The sequence below is a fragment of the Anoplophora glabripennis genome, unplaced genomic scaffold, assembly GCF_000390285.2.
Source record: "Anoplophora glabripennis isolate ALB-LARVAE unplaced genomic scaffold, Agla_2.0 scaffold90, whole genome shotgun sequence".
NCBI lineage: Eukaryota > Metazoa > Arthropoda > Insecta > Coleoptera > Cerambycidae > Anoplophora > Anoplophora glabripennis.
Genome location: NW_019416260.1, coordinates 96,953 through 110,471, shown reverse-complemented (window position 1 = coordinate 110,471; position 13,519 = coordinate 96,953). Strand labels below are relative to the sequence as shown.

The following is a 13,519-nucleotide window of genomic DNA, read 5'->3' as shown; positions in this document are numbered from 1 at the left end:
GAGCATTATTTCCTGACATTTCAAAAACTACTTTAACAAAAGCTCTAGAATAGATTAGATAACTATGTAAAATTATCAACTCATGTAGGTACTACGTCTGTATCTTTTCTATGTCTGTTTTGTATGTATTATAGACCTGATTTTTATATTTTAAAATAAAAAATGTCATTAGACTTATCAGTATTACTTGTTTTTTTATTATATTTCTACTTTAAACTCAAAAATATACCAAAAAAAGCAAAATTTATCACTTAATAACAAAATATACGAAGTATGCTCCTAGTGGTACCAGGTCACGTTTTTGGGGCTAAAAGCTGTTGTAACTCGGTTTGACTTAAAATAACAACAATTATGTATAGAATGTAAATTTTGAAGAACAACATTAGCTTTCTTTTGAGATATTAAGCGTGTTTCTATTATTTACCGTTCTGGAGTTATGGCTCCATATGTCAGCTTTTTGGCCAAAAATTTGGATTTTTTTTTCAAACTTTGAGCAACGAACGGCACGGGTTAACGTCGTTTAATTGAGCTCAAATTTCGACTATCTCAATATCTGGAAAGGGGAATCATTTTGTGGGGTCCATACGAACAAGATTCCGAATTTTTTTTCCCCCCTCTATGAGATCCGGTCACCTAGTATACATACTTAGTTCTTTAGGTTGTTATGCCGTAGCACTTCCTTAGCCTTAGCTAGGAATCTTTGACCTGCCCTTGTTGTTCTCGGGCTAAGATGTGTGGGGCGAACCCTTTGTCAAAACCAGCTAGACTCACTATAATGTTGATATTAATTAATTAGATAGAGGTAATATATTTTGAAATGTAACAGTACAATTTAAAAAGTAACAATATTCCGTAAAAAATTACCTGCTTAAACCATTGCAAATATATAAAAAGTGTATGTAAATTTCTACAATTTTTATCAGTGTTGTTATAAAGAAGGAAAATTTTTCCCAATAATCGTTTTGTGTATTCCTGAATTTGGTTAACAAAAAAACAGATCGAAAATATTGGAATTCTCTTTTTTTTTGTGTGCAAATAATTAGAAATACTCTAGATGTTTCGCGTCATGTTCTAGCCAACTTCAAGGTCAAAAATCGATAAATCTTTTAAAGCACCGACTTTTTATTTCGCAACTTACTACTTACATTGCAGTTAAATTCATTTATCATTAAATCTGCATCGACAATCAACCAAAAATCCCTGACGCGTTATCTGCTGACCTCAGACTAATCTTTGCGTCATTCTCCCAGCCCATATTGCGCCGATCTTCACCAATATTTAATTACAGCTTAATTGGACCGTTTATATAACGTTGTAAATTACAAAAGGTACGCTAGTAACCTATTATCAACGAATCTGAACCAGTTATTGCCACGAAAAAGATTCTTTTGTTGTCGCTGATTATTTTTTTAGTTCATCGCAAGCGCTAGGCGTAGGTTTATTGGCAATATTGAGCGATAAGTCTGATAAGAAGCGCTATTTTCGTGTTGGTAATACCGAGAGAGATTGGGAAGGTATTTATAGTGGGAATTGGTGCAATAAACTACGCCTAACGAGCAAAAATTTGAAACATGTTATAGATTTTATTGTTCTCCGTTCTAGGGTGTACCGCAAAAATATAAAAAATAACACAAAGGTGAGAATATAATTGTAAAATCGAACAGGAAAAAAGAGAAAAATAAACACTAGCTTTTCTTGGAAGTCTCTACTGCAATAAAAAGATAATTTTAATTATAAGTTTCTGGTAAATAGTAGTATAAATAGTGTAATGATTTGATAGCACAGGATTTTTGTATTAAATGAGATAAATAAAAAATTAGCTAAATCATATTTTGTTTTACTAGGAATAAATAATTGTAAGATTTATATTTTGTAACCAAAAATAACTCCAACAAAATCATTTCTCACAAATCTTCACACCAATCTGAGACTCACTCGTATTCGCTTTTCACTTTTCATTTATTTTAACAATAATACTAACAAAATCACAACACTTCGTAAACTCTAACTTTTCTAAAATTAACAATTTAGCTACTACGCCCTATCTCCCTATAAGTATACAGAGCTTATCAACAATCCAACTTCTGTTCTTCAATTTTCTAGCATGCTTTTCCTTTGCCTTGAACTCCTGCCACTTCTTGTTTTTCTTCAGGTCTTTAGGTCCCCAGCTGTCGTGCAAGAACAGAGACTTGACAGCCTAAAAATCGAAACAAGTAGAATGAAATAGTCGCGTTGAATATCACTAAAACCAACATATTTTCTCGTAGTATCATACCTGATTGCAACCTTCTGCCTCCCGCCGCTTCAGTACCTCAACCAGGAACCATACTAGTGGTTGTATGACTCCTACGCCCAATAAGACCCACCCCCAAACTGAAAAAAAGCACTTTGTTACACGATTTCCTCAAGACGGTCTTTGGTTTGCTTCAGTTGTAAACAAGAACATTTTGGTTGCTTTGAGTATTTGAGGATGACTTACCGATTATGTATGAAGGATACGACTGTCCTTCATAAGTCAGTTCTTCTAGAGTCACCACAAAGTAAACGAATACCACTAGTAAAGCCATTGGAATGACGATGCACCAGCATATTCTCCAGTAGATCCCTGGTTTCCTCTTCAGCATATACTCTATGTCCAAACAAATTTCTTCCAGTCCTGGAACACGACGCTGTGAAACGATTTCAAAAACACTTAAAACACTTGATCTTACCGTACCACCACATTATTGACACTATTTCAACGATCGTCAAAACGAAGAAGATGAAGGTTCCCCCGAAGAAGTCTACCATTGTGAAGATCCATTGCCCTCCCTAGAAAAATGATCAGTAGTGTTTTATCACAAACTTAAAATACAGCAGTAAATGAACATCCAGCTTTGTAGTTATCTGTGACTTACCGGTGTTATGTAGACAAGTCCAATCAGAAACCCTGCGATCGCTGTTGCTAGAGAGACGTGCCATATCCTTAAATGAGGAAAGGAATCCATAACTACGGTAAAAGCGCATCCTTTCATTGCCACCAAGCTGCCCACGCCTAGTACAAAGAGCATGAAGAAAAATAGTAACGCGAAGAGCTGCAACAAAATCATAGTAGTCACAAAATGTATAAGAATTAATTGAACATTGAGTGAGTGCTATTGGCAACTCCCAATAGCTGACCAAATTTGAATAGATTTTAATTCGATTTATACATTTCTCATGCAATTAAGACGAAACGTTAATAGTGACTCTTGCAACTGTGTTAAAGGGGATATTTTAAATAATTTTAGAACGTAACTACGTTATAGATAGTTTAATAAAAACAGTCTCTGTATCTAGAAAGTAGTAAGTAAGGTGATTATTCATATTACCCATGGTACGGCTTCAAATCTGGCGATCGCCTCCGGGTACGATATAAATGCCAATCCGGTACCACCAGACTTCACCACCTGGCTGACGTCAACGTCCATTTTATAGGCCAAGTTACCCAAAATTCCGAATATGATGAATCCCGCCAATAATGATGTGCATGTGTCTAAAGTGGTCACCACCATGGCATCTCTAATTGCAAAAAATGAGGATTTATTATTAATATAAGTTTCCAACAAACACTTTGTAAGCCATGTCATATACAGAGTGTGTGATTAGTGGAGACACGCGACTGTAAACAGAGTCGTTTATTATATGCTGTTCATGGCATTCAGTATAAAAAAATCCAGAACAGCGATTGATTGGGGATATACAACTTTTTGCAATTGATTTTTAAATTGGCATTTGGGAACAAAGTGAAAATCGCTGACAAAAAAAGGATACAATTTTTTTGACGATTGTGCAGCATTATAAATTTAAAAAAATCGTCTTTACATTTTATTCGAATTTTCACCACCAAGAACGGCGGTGATAGCATTTTTAACATTAAAGCGATGTTTCGCATTGTATTGGCTATGTCCTGTCCAAATTTTGTTCATGCAACTCTCTTGATTTCGACAATGCAATACTGTTTTCAATCACGAAAATTGAATAAGCTAGTGGGACTGCCAAAAAAATATTATTGAAGTTCTGGACCTTTTTGAAAGAGAAGCAATAATTTTAATTTTTTATGAATTAGGTCGCTGTCCTTAGCCAAAATCATCGACCTTTCAGAGTAGTTGACCTTTAACTTCGGAGTCATCGATATTTCGCTTCCCCAAACTCCAATGACTTGTTAAAATCATCGCGTATAAAACTATTTTGAAATATTCAAGCAATATTAAATAAATTAACTTGGAAAATATTAATATTGCCATAAAAGTAATTAAAAGTACATGAATAGGCCGCATAAAATTGGAGAATGCTCCATCACTCCTCCTGATACCTATAAGTAATCTATCTACAATTTACTTAGTACTGAAAAATATTAAAGATTTATCGCAGGATTAACAATACTAATCTATCTTTTTTGAATTGTTTGCATTCTACTAGTCATGTGGGGGTAAAGGTAATAATGAATTACGAATACGCTAATTGACTGATATATGGCGAAAATAAATTCAGATAAATGATAGTTATACAACTTTTTGTAACTTAATCCTAGAAAAATCTAGGAGGCTAAAAATTATTAAAAAAAAGTTACCTGTAGACATTGTGCCTAAAACTGTTATACGAGGCGTACATTGTAACTGATCCAAATCCGATGTTCAAAGAAAAAAAGCACTGCGTTACCGCGTTATACCATACCTAGGAAACAAGAGCATTATAAAAATTGGACACACGAACTGTCGTACAGTGGCAATTTCTTTATTATTCTTCTTCAAATATGCTTAATTTTGTGATCCGATAATTTGATATATCTATATAGGATTTTTTTTTAATCGAGTGGGAACCCATCAGTCTCAACACCAAAGATAATAATTTGATACTTAAAATTAAAAGAATAAAAAATTTCGTATCTGAGGTTCCTGTAGTTTCACAATACTTTTCAGCCTTAAACCTGAACCCAAAAACATAACCTCAAATTCATCAAACCTAACCTCAAAGTAATGCACTGACTAAATCTATGGGTATAATTACTAGAAAACTATATTTTTCAACATTAAAGCCATAAACTTACACCCATAAAAACTAACCTCAAACCCTTCGAAACCTAACACCAAACCCTCAAAACCCAACTTCAAATTCTAAAAACTTGAGCTGGAAGTTCATAGAATGTATATGTTCTACACCAAAGAATAAAAGCCCTTGAAAACTATTTTCTGGAACTTATTTTTTTTATTTTTGAAGCCCCTAACCTCTATTCTTAAATATCTAACCTCAAATCCAAGAAATCTGAGCTAGAAAGCCAAACGAAGGATATTTTCCAAACCAAAGAATGTAACTCCTTGAAAACTCTTCAGTTACTAGTTTTAGTTACAAATTCTTCAGTTACCAATTTGCTATTTGAAATATAAGAGCGACAGTAATCATCGTGAAGTGATCTTTACTCATGTAAAATTCTTTCTATCTAAATATCCACTTATTTTTTGTGGATCTGAGAATAAGTTTCAAGGGTTTGAGGTTAGGTTTTTATCGACATAGCATAGATTTGAAGCATCAGAAATACAAAATATTATGTGTTACATTCTTTGGTTTGGAAAATATCCTTCGTTTGACTTTCCAGCTCAGATTTCTTGAATTTGAGGTTAGATATTTAAGAATAGAGGTTAGGTTAAAAATAATTTTCAAGGACTTTTATTTTTTTGGCATGAAACATATACATTCTATGAATTTCTAGCTCAAGTTTTTAGAATTTGAAGTTGGGTTTTGAGGGTTTGGGGTTAGGTTTTGAAGGGTTTGAGGTTAGGTTTTTATGGGTGTAGGTTTATGGCTTTAGAGTTAGGAAATATAAGCTCAAAAATATATTTTTCAAGTAATTATACCCATAGATTTAGAAAAGGGTAAGTGTATTAATTTGAGGTTAGGTTTGATGAATTCGAGTTTATGTTTTTGCGTTCAGGTATAAGGTTGATAAGGATTGTGAAGCTACATGATTTTTTTCATTGTTTAATCAACCTCAATCACGAAATTTTTGGTTTTTTTATTTTTAAATACCGTTGGTGTTGAAGCTGATGGGTTCTCTCAAGATTTAAAAAATTTCTGCATAGATATATCAAATTATCGCACCAGGATCATAAAATAAAGCATATTAACTTACGCGTTCCATCGTTCAATACTTACTTTTGCGCTCAAAAGCTTCTCCCACTGAGGTTGGATAAAATACAAAATACCAGTTCCTGATCCTGCCAAAGTAACAGCTCTTATAAGCAGGGCACCTAGGATTACATAAGGGAATATGGCCAAGAAATAGGAAGCTTTACCCGAGGTTTGAACTCCTTTTGCGCACACAGCGAAGGTTAGCAACCACGCCACGAACAGACATATAGTAAGGCGCCAATCTGGAATCCCAATACCATTACTTAGATCAGATTCTTCCTTCAAAACTTCGATCCTGCAAAACAAATGGTAGATGTAACGTTAAGTAATACGTACCATGTCAATTTACCTGAACCAAAGCTCTGCCGAGCTGATGGTTCCATTGAAATTGCTCCCTCCTTCCGATTTGGAGGCGATACAAGTTAAATTTTGGAGTAGACTGTGATTGTCCCAAGCGGGGTCGCATTCTGACCAGGGTAAGTAGTTCGTGAAAGAATGCACGACATAGAACAACGTCAAGGCCATCAAGGAGCAGTAGTACGTTGCTACGCAGACCGTACCTATGAGCTGCCCATAACCAACACCTAAAGCGGGGAGATAGAGGGTTATCTGTTTATACAAACTGGGTAGGGGAAGTTCCTCGCAAAACTGTTAGGGTGTTTAAGAAATTTTGACTCTTCTGACACAGTATTTATACTTATCTTGACCTCTACCAGAATTACAACAAATCTAAGCACCATACCATGCTACTTAAGCATATGATATCAAAAACGTTTATCTGTGTTACCTTTTAGTGCCGGTGCCAAACTTTCAAACATCTTAACGTTGCCACGACTGCAGAATTGACCCAGGCACATCTCCAGGTAGTACATAGGCCTACCCAGGAATATAAGGACGATGAGGTAAGGGATCAGGAAGGCTCCTCCTCCATTTTCATAGGCCACGAAGGGAAAACGCCAGATGTTACCCAGACCAACGTTCATGGCTATGCAGGACATGAGGAATTCTATGCTGTTGCCCCACGTGGCCCTGTTTTCAATTTGGTCATCTGGTCCGCTGGCGAATTCTATGGGAGGTGTTACCTAAAAGATGAAGTGGATATAGTCTCATAACTAGCATGCATGTTAATTCTAAGCGGAACGAAAGTATAGATAGAGGATCCTCAAGATATTGTGAATACATTTGCTGCATTTTAACACTTAACAACTTTGGGTTTTGCGATGATTTGCCCCGACTGTTTCAATCTTATCTAACTGATCGCTATCAGTTTGTTCAGTATCGTGGTTTTAAATCGTACACCTTTTCTCAGACTTCCGGCGTTCCCCAGGGTTCAATACTAGGTCCGCTTCTATTCATAATTTTTATTAATGACATTGTTAATGACCTTAATGTTCGCTCGCTTCTGTACGCTGATGTGAAGTTATATTGCAGAACTGACGGTTTGTGCGACTGCGAAAATTTGCAATTTCTGCACTTGAAAAGGTTCAGAGGAGATTTTTTAAATCTTAAATTTCACGGTTTCTATTCTGTTAGAGGAACACCACGGAATATATTTTACAACCGTTTCGAGTTAAACAGTCTTATCTCTCTTCTACTCTCGTTCTACTCTTAAATTTATATATATTGTATTTTATAAGTTTATTTTATATTTATTATTTATACTGGTGCATATTTTTCTTACATGCTTTTTAATTTTTTGTTTTGTTGTTTGCACTATTTGTTCTACATTTTTCTCATTGTTTGCTTCACTTTTAAGCTGTTGTACTGTTGATCTTACATTTCACTTTTTTTCCTCCTCTTGTTTTTTTTTCTCTTAAATATGGTTTTTGGTCAACGGGTTATGTCTACAGTCTACATGTAACATGATATTTTAATATTTGAAATAAAATCATTGGCACATAACAGAAGTTTTCGCAAAAAACTGAAACTACATCGAGATGGGGATAATCCTTATTTACAAAGGAATACATTTTGAACAACCTAAACAAAAACAAATTATTTACAATGTTGTCAGTACGATTTATACACTATTTATCGTTTTTTTTTTTTTTTCATATAGGAAATAAGAGACTAGCATTATCTGTAATATAGGCTTATAGGTATAAGTTCAAAAATGAAATCATGTTGTCTATACATGTATTACACTGTCAAAGTTTATGTTGGGGCAATATATTAATGACACGTTATTACAGATAATGTTGTTTATAAAAGATTATCCGTTTTGGAGAAGTCCATAGTAAAAAATATTTACCACTAAGGAGGTGTTTTTGGCGGTTGTTTCAAATTGCTTAATGAAGATAATACTTATGTTCCTGATAAAAATATCACTTGATATGCGATTATAATGTTACATAATCTAAGTAGTAAATGAAGCAAAAAAACCTTCCCATCACGATGATTCTGTAAGAAAACATTAAAAAATAGACTTTAGTACTACTGTTTGTTTGATTTGACAACGCACATGGATATGACGGGAGATACTTATAAGTATACAAAGAAGATAATTATTGTACGATATGAAGCAGATCTAAAGAAGCAGTTAACATATTCCCTTTGCCTTTATTTTGTTGTCGAAATAAATGACCTTCAAGTTCTTCTAAAAGAAAATTCAGTATTTGCTACATAAAAAGAAAATAAAAAAATTATTATAAGCACACTGGAGGAAATAAATTTCAATTCCCCTTGTTGACGGCAATTGTTTTTCTAACAGTATATCGCAGTCGAGAAATCGATTTGTCCTTTGAGATGGAGAAATATCGTGATTATTTTCTAATTAGCAATCGTCGCCGTTTCATAAATTTCACATTACTCTGATTTTGCGTGAAATAATGTTACGACCTTGGGTGTATGTTAATGAGACTAAAATCAAAACGAGTCAATACTGAAGTCGACACCAACTTCGTTATTTTAAATGAGATATCCTATTATTGCATTTTCGTATTCTACGTTAAATTTGAGGGTCACTTTATTAAATATTTCCTATACCTAGGAGTTATAGATTTTGAGATATTAATTTTTAAAGAAAAAATTTGACAGATGCAAGGGTTCACAGGGATGCTAATAACTCTTTTCAAGAGCACAATATCAAGCGGATTTTTGGTACCTGTAAAGGGCATAAGTAACACTAAATTATGGTATACCAATAAATTAAAACATTTAATACTAGGTGTTTCATTTTTGCTCTTACATTTTGATAACTTCAAACAGCTATAACTTTGTTAACTTAAATGGAACACCCTATATTTTTTTACTCTGCTGTTACTACTTTTAGAGATATTTGTAATTTTCAATATTTTGGACAGTTTTTTTCGTATCAGACCTGTTGTCAAATTGGCCATGACCAGAAACACTTCAAAAACAATTGAAATAACATGACATTTGTCAAGTTAGTTGTCAAATTTTGTTGCGTCTGAATAGTTTGTGCCGAAAATTTAAATAAAAATGCCTGGGGATTGTTTGAATTATACTAATGAGGAATGTTTTAATTTGTTTGTTATTTTTTAATAGGATTTCATCCTGTAGAGTTAACGAATTGTTCGGGTTTTTTGAGACACCCGATATATTAGTAGGTGGGTATAATTACTGTGTTTACCACTTGTTTAGAAGATTTATAGTTATTTAATCGTTACTATAACATATGCTATTGTTCAAACACGTAATGAAATAATTGCTTCTTCGTTCACCAGATGTGGTGAATAATTTTTCTGCTTGTTATAAACCAGGTTGGATAATACGTGAAAAATTATAAATTCGCTCAAATAACCAATAAAATCTGTTATGATAACAATTATGTTTGTTTGCCATGTCCGTGATAAGATGAGCCAAATAGAGAAACTAATTTAGTAATAAATATATGTTTTTGAGATAGGTACGATATAAAGGAATAGTGGAATAGATTTTATCTACTTAATTGGCTTAAGTTTAAAGTGAACGTTACAACAAATTGAGTAAAGAAGGCGTTAGTAATGTACACTAGTCACAAACATTAAAGGAAAAAATAATAATCCCAAATTTTTAAAGATTTTCAAAAAAAAAAAAAGTTTTCGAATTTGTTTTTTTTTATATTTGAGTACAAATTGAGTAAAGGGAGCTTAGTAATATGCAGTAGTCACAAAAATTAAAAGAAAAAAATAATAATCCTAAATTTCTAATGATTTGCAAAAAAAAATCAAGTTTTCGAAATTTTTTTTTTAAATATTTGCAATATTATTTTATTAATTTTTATTATTTATTAATATATTTTTTAATATTCAAATATTGTAAAAATAAATTTCGGAAAACTTTTGTTTCTGAATTTTTGTTTTATTTTTTCTTCCTCTACAATATTTGACATTTCTGATAAAAAAATGATTTGGATTTTTGAGAAAAAAATCATTCAATTCAAAAGAATGAAAGGATACAAACTTTATCCTTTAACAGACGTTTAACAAAAGTGACAGTTTCAATCATTTGTATCACAAGAAAGAAAATTCACAGCTGTTTCAACTCTTGACGGTTACTTTGGGATACTTTAAATTAAAAAAAAAAACTTAAAAACCCTTAGTATATCCATTACACAACCACACACAAAAAAAGTTGTCTGTCCTTTTCATGCGACATATGTTATCCGTTGTATTTTTGCCTCCTGATCACGAATCCGGTGTCAGAATTGAGCTATCACATCGCAGGGATTTCCTAACCTCAAAAATCAGGTCAAAAATAGCAAAAATTCAATTTTTAAAAAATAATAGATTCGCGCCAAATTTGGTATACGGGGATTCTCGGGGTCGCTGATCACAGATCCGAGGTCAATTTTGCAAAATTCAAGATGGCGGATCGAAGATGGTCGACCAAATTTTCAAAAAAATAACAGATTCGCGGCAAATTTGGTTTACGGGGGTTTTCGGGGTCGCTGATTACGAATTCGAAATTCATTTTATAATATTTCTGTTTACTTGATAACCTGAGTATCAATCATATTTTAACCTTATTTTTTCGGCTATATCTTTTTATTTTTTCTGTCAAAGATCTATTCACGGGTTTTCTGCCTAATCTCAAGTAATAAAGTACTTAGGTACCTAATTGATTAAATTTTTAAAAACGAATTTTGTAAATCTGATCTCGGACTCGCGATCAGTGACCCCGAAAACCCCCGTATACCAAATTTGGCGCGAATGTGCCATCTTTTGAAAATTTGGTCGGCCATCTTGGATCCGCCATCTTGAATTTTGCAAATTTGATTTCGGATCCGTGATCAGCGACCCCGAAAATCCCCATATACCAAATTTGGCGCGAATCTGTTATTTCTTGAAAATTCGTGATGTTTGACTTTAGTTGACACGTTTTTTGAGGTTAGAAACAGAACCATCAATTCTGACCACGGATTCACGTTCGGTGCTGTCTTAACCACATAAGTGAACATTTGAACATAGAAAATTTTTTTTTGTATTTTTCCTAGCACTTTCTCGTGAATTTTTGGTATTTTTTACTTGTTTTTTGAGGTTAGGAAATTCTTGTGATGTGATAGCTCAATTCTGACACCGAATTCGTGATCAGTAGGCAAAAATACTACAGATAACATGTCGCATGAAAAGTAGACAACTTTTTTTTGTGTTGCTGTGTTATTCCAAGTTTAATAAAAATCCATAAATACGCAATTTTTTACGTTTTTGAATCAAGTTTCTTGTATCAAAAAACAGCAAGCAGATTTTTTATAGAGGATATTTAAATGCTTTCAAGACACATGCTTAGATTTTCTGTGCGATCATTAATTATCGGGTAATTAATTATCAGAGCCAAAAAGGTCATTTTTCCTTAGGATCGTCCTCCAAAGCGACAAATCGTCGTATAAATCTCTTGAATAGATTAAATTAAAGAGAAGGAATCAAGGCCAAAAAAGCTGACAGGTGGGATTTCCAACAAAACTTATTAAAGCCTTGAACCTTTCGAAAGGGAGGCAAATATTTTGAATTTCTTTTCCGCTGGATGTCTTAGGATTTTTCACTTTGCAGCCTTTTGAAAATTTACGATGTAAAATCCTTTAATAATTGTGACTAGTTTATACTTTATAAAATTAAATAACTGATGAGATTTTCCTTTAAATTCTATAAAATTCGGTTTTATTCGGCTATACCTCTTTAAATCGACGTTGTTCTTATCTCGTATTGTGAAAAGCAATAGCACCTCACTCTGTTGAACTTTGAAAGTCAAACGAATCATTAACAACAAGACTAGAGCCGGGAAATTTTTACTAACTACTCCGTAATCTACTTTCATTTTATACGCCTTCCCTTAACATTCCCGCCGAGGGTATTATGAAGTACACCAAGGCGGTTGTAGCTTTTTTACGAGACGACTCCACTTTTATGCACTGGAACGTAAAAAGGAACCGGATCCATTACTTACTACAAGATTCTCATCCTTAGTCTCCTTCCCATTTTCCTGCTTGTGCAGTTCCATGTCTTCCTTCAGGAATCCCGGATTTTCCTGCAAAAACAGCCACAGGTTCACCTCACCGGCTTGGCAATTTAAAGAGAGCAACTTACGGACATCGTCGGAAATAAAGGGCATTAAAAAATGTGGAGAATAACTGCAGTTTTAACTGGATCACTATTGTTTTCACTATTGGAGATTAGGCGGGTTTATGAGATGTTTGTTGTACTGAAATACCTTTTCTTTCTGTGAGAATCACTGCAATTACCTGATAAACATCGTATTTTGCCGGCTCGCCAGGTCCGGACTTACAATGGGCAACTGGATAATATACAGGCTGTCTCAGGAAGACCTCCCGTAAATACAGGGGGTGATAGTACGACAAAAAATAAGATTTTTTTTGTCTTATGAACCATGTAAATTAAAATAAAATAAAACTTTTGAAATACATTTTTTGCGGTAATTTCCAAACGGTAAGCAATATTTTTATTGAATTTGGTATTCCGTTGTTTTTAAGGACGCCAAATACTCTGGTCTAGTTATTTTTTGGATATTTCATAGAGGGCGCTAGTTATGCTACATTCCTATCACATATTACGTTCTAATTTTTTTAAGGTTAGGTTTTTTACGATTCGGGCTTCATTTTCCAATGTATAATTTTATTTTCTAAAAATAATGTACTCGTGTTAGAACTTTCTAATTTGGACAGTTTTCGAGAAAAAAAGATTTTAATTGAACTCTTACAATATTACATCAGGAAGTTCTAACATAATGATAGCAACCCAATAAACAATAATATAATTAGTTGTTTGAAAAAGTAGTGTCAGAATTATATATTGTAATTCATATTCTAAGTGTTTAATTCAAAGTAAGCTCAGAAAGTGAAGATGAGCATTTGCCAGGGGAAGTATTGGAAGCGGCATCGGCACAAAGTGCTGTTTCACAATTAATCTCCAAAAAA

General features: G+C 33.4%; 1 protein-coding gene across 1 annotated transcript; it reads right to left on the bottom strand.

Moving 5' to 3' along the window:
* Positions 1 to 1,597: 1,597 nt before the first annotated feature.
* Positions 1,598 to 12,786, bottom strand: LOC108917984 (sodium-dependent nutrient amino acid transporter 1-like). Its single transcript, XM_018724816.1, has 12 exons — positions 12,672 to 12,786; positions 12,532 to 12,612; positions 6,935 to 7,229; positions 6,497 to 6,731; positions 6,172 to 6,442; positions 4,592 to 4,695; positions 3,351 to 3,540; positions 2,898 to 3,074; positions 2,712 to 2,811; positions 2,480 to 2,656; positions 2,276 to 2,373; positions 1,598 to 2,197 (listed from the first exon to the last, which is right to left on the bottom strand). Exons 1-12 carry the CDS (start codon positions 12,675 to 12,677, stop codon positions 2,042 to 2,044), a joined length of 1,890 nt encoding a protein of 629 aa, XP_018580332.1. The 5' UTR covers positions 12,678 to 12,786; the 3' UTR covers positions 1,598 to 2,041.
* Positions 12,787 to 13,519: the final 733 nt, after the last annotated feature.

Coding starts and splice junctions, on each gene's coding strand:
- LOC108917984 (XM_018724816.1), bottom strand. Junction 3,075..3,350: donor GATTTGAAGCCGTACCATGG/GTAATATGAATA, acceptor ATTTTGTTGCAG/CTCTTCGCGTTACTATTTTT. Junction 2,374..2,479: donor GTATCCTTCATACATAATCG/GTAAGTCATCCT, acceptor GCTTTTTTTCAG/TTTGGGGGTGGGTCTTATTG.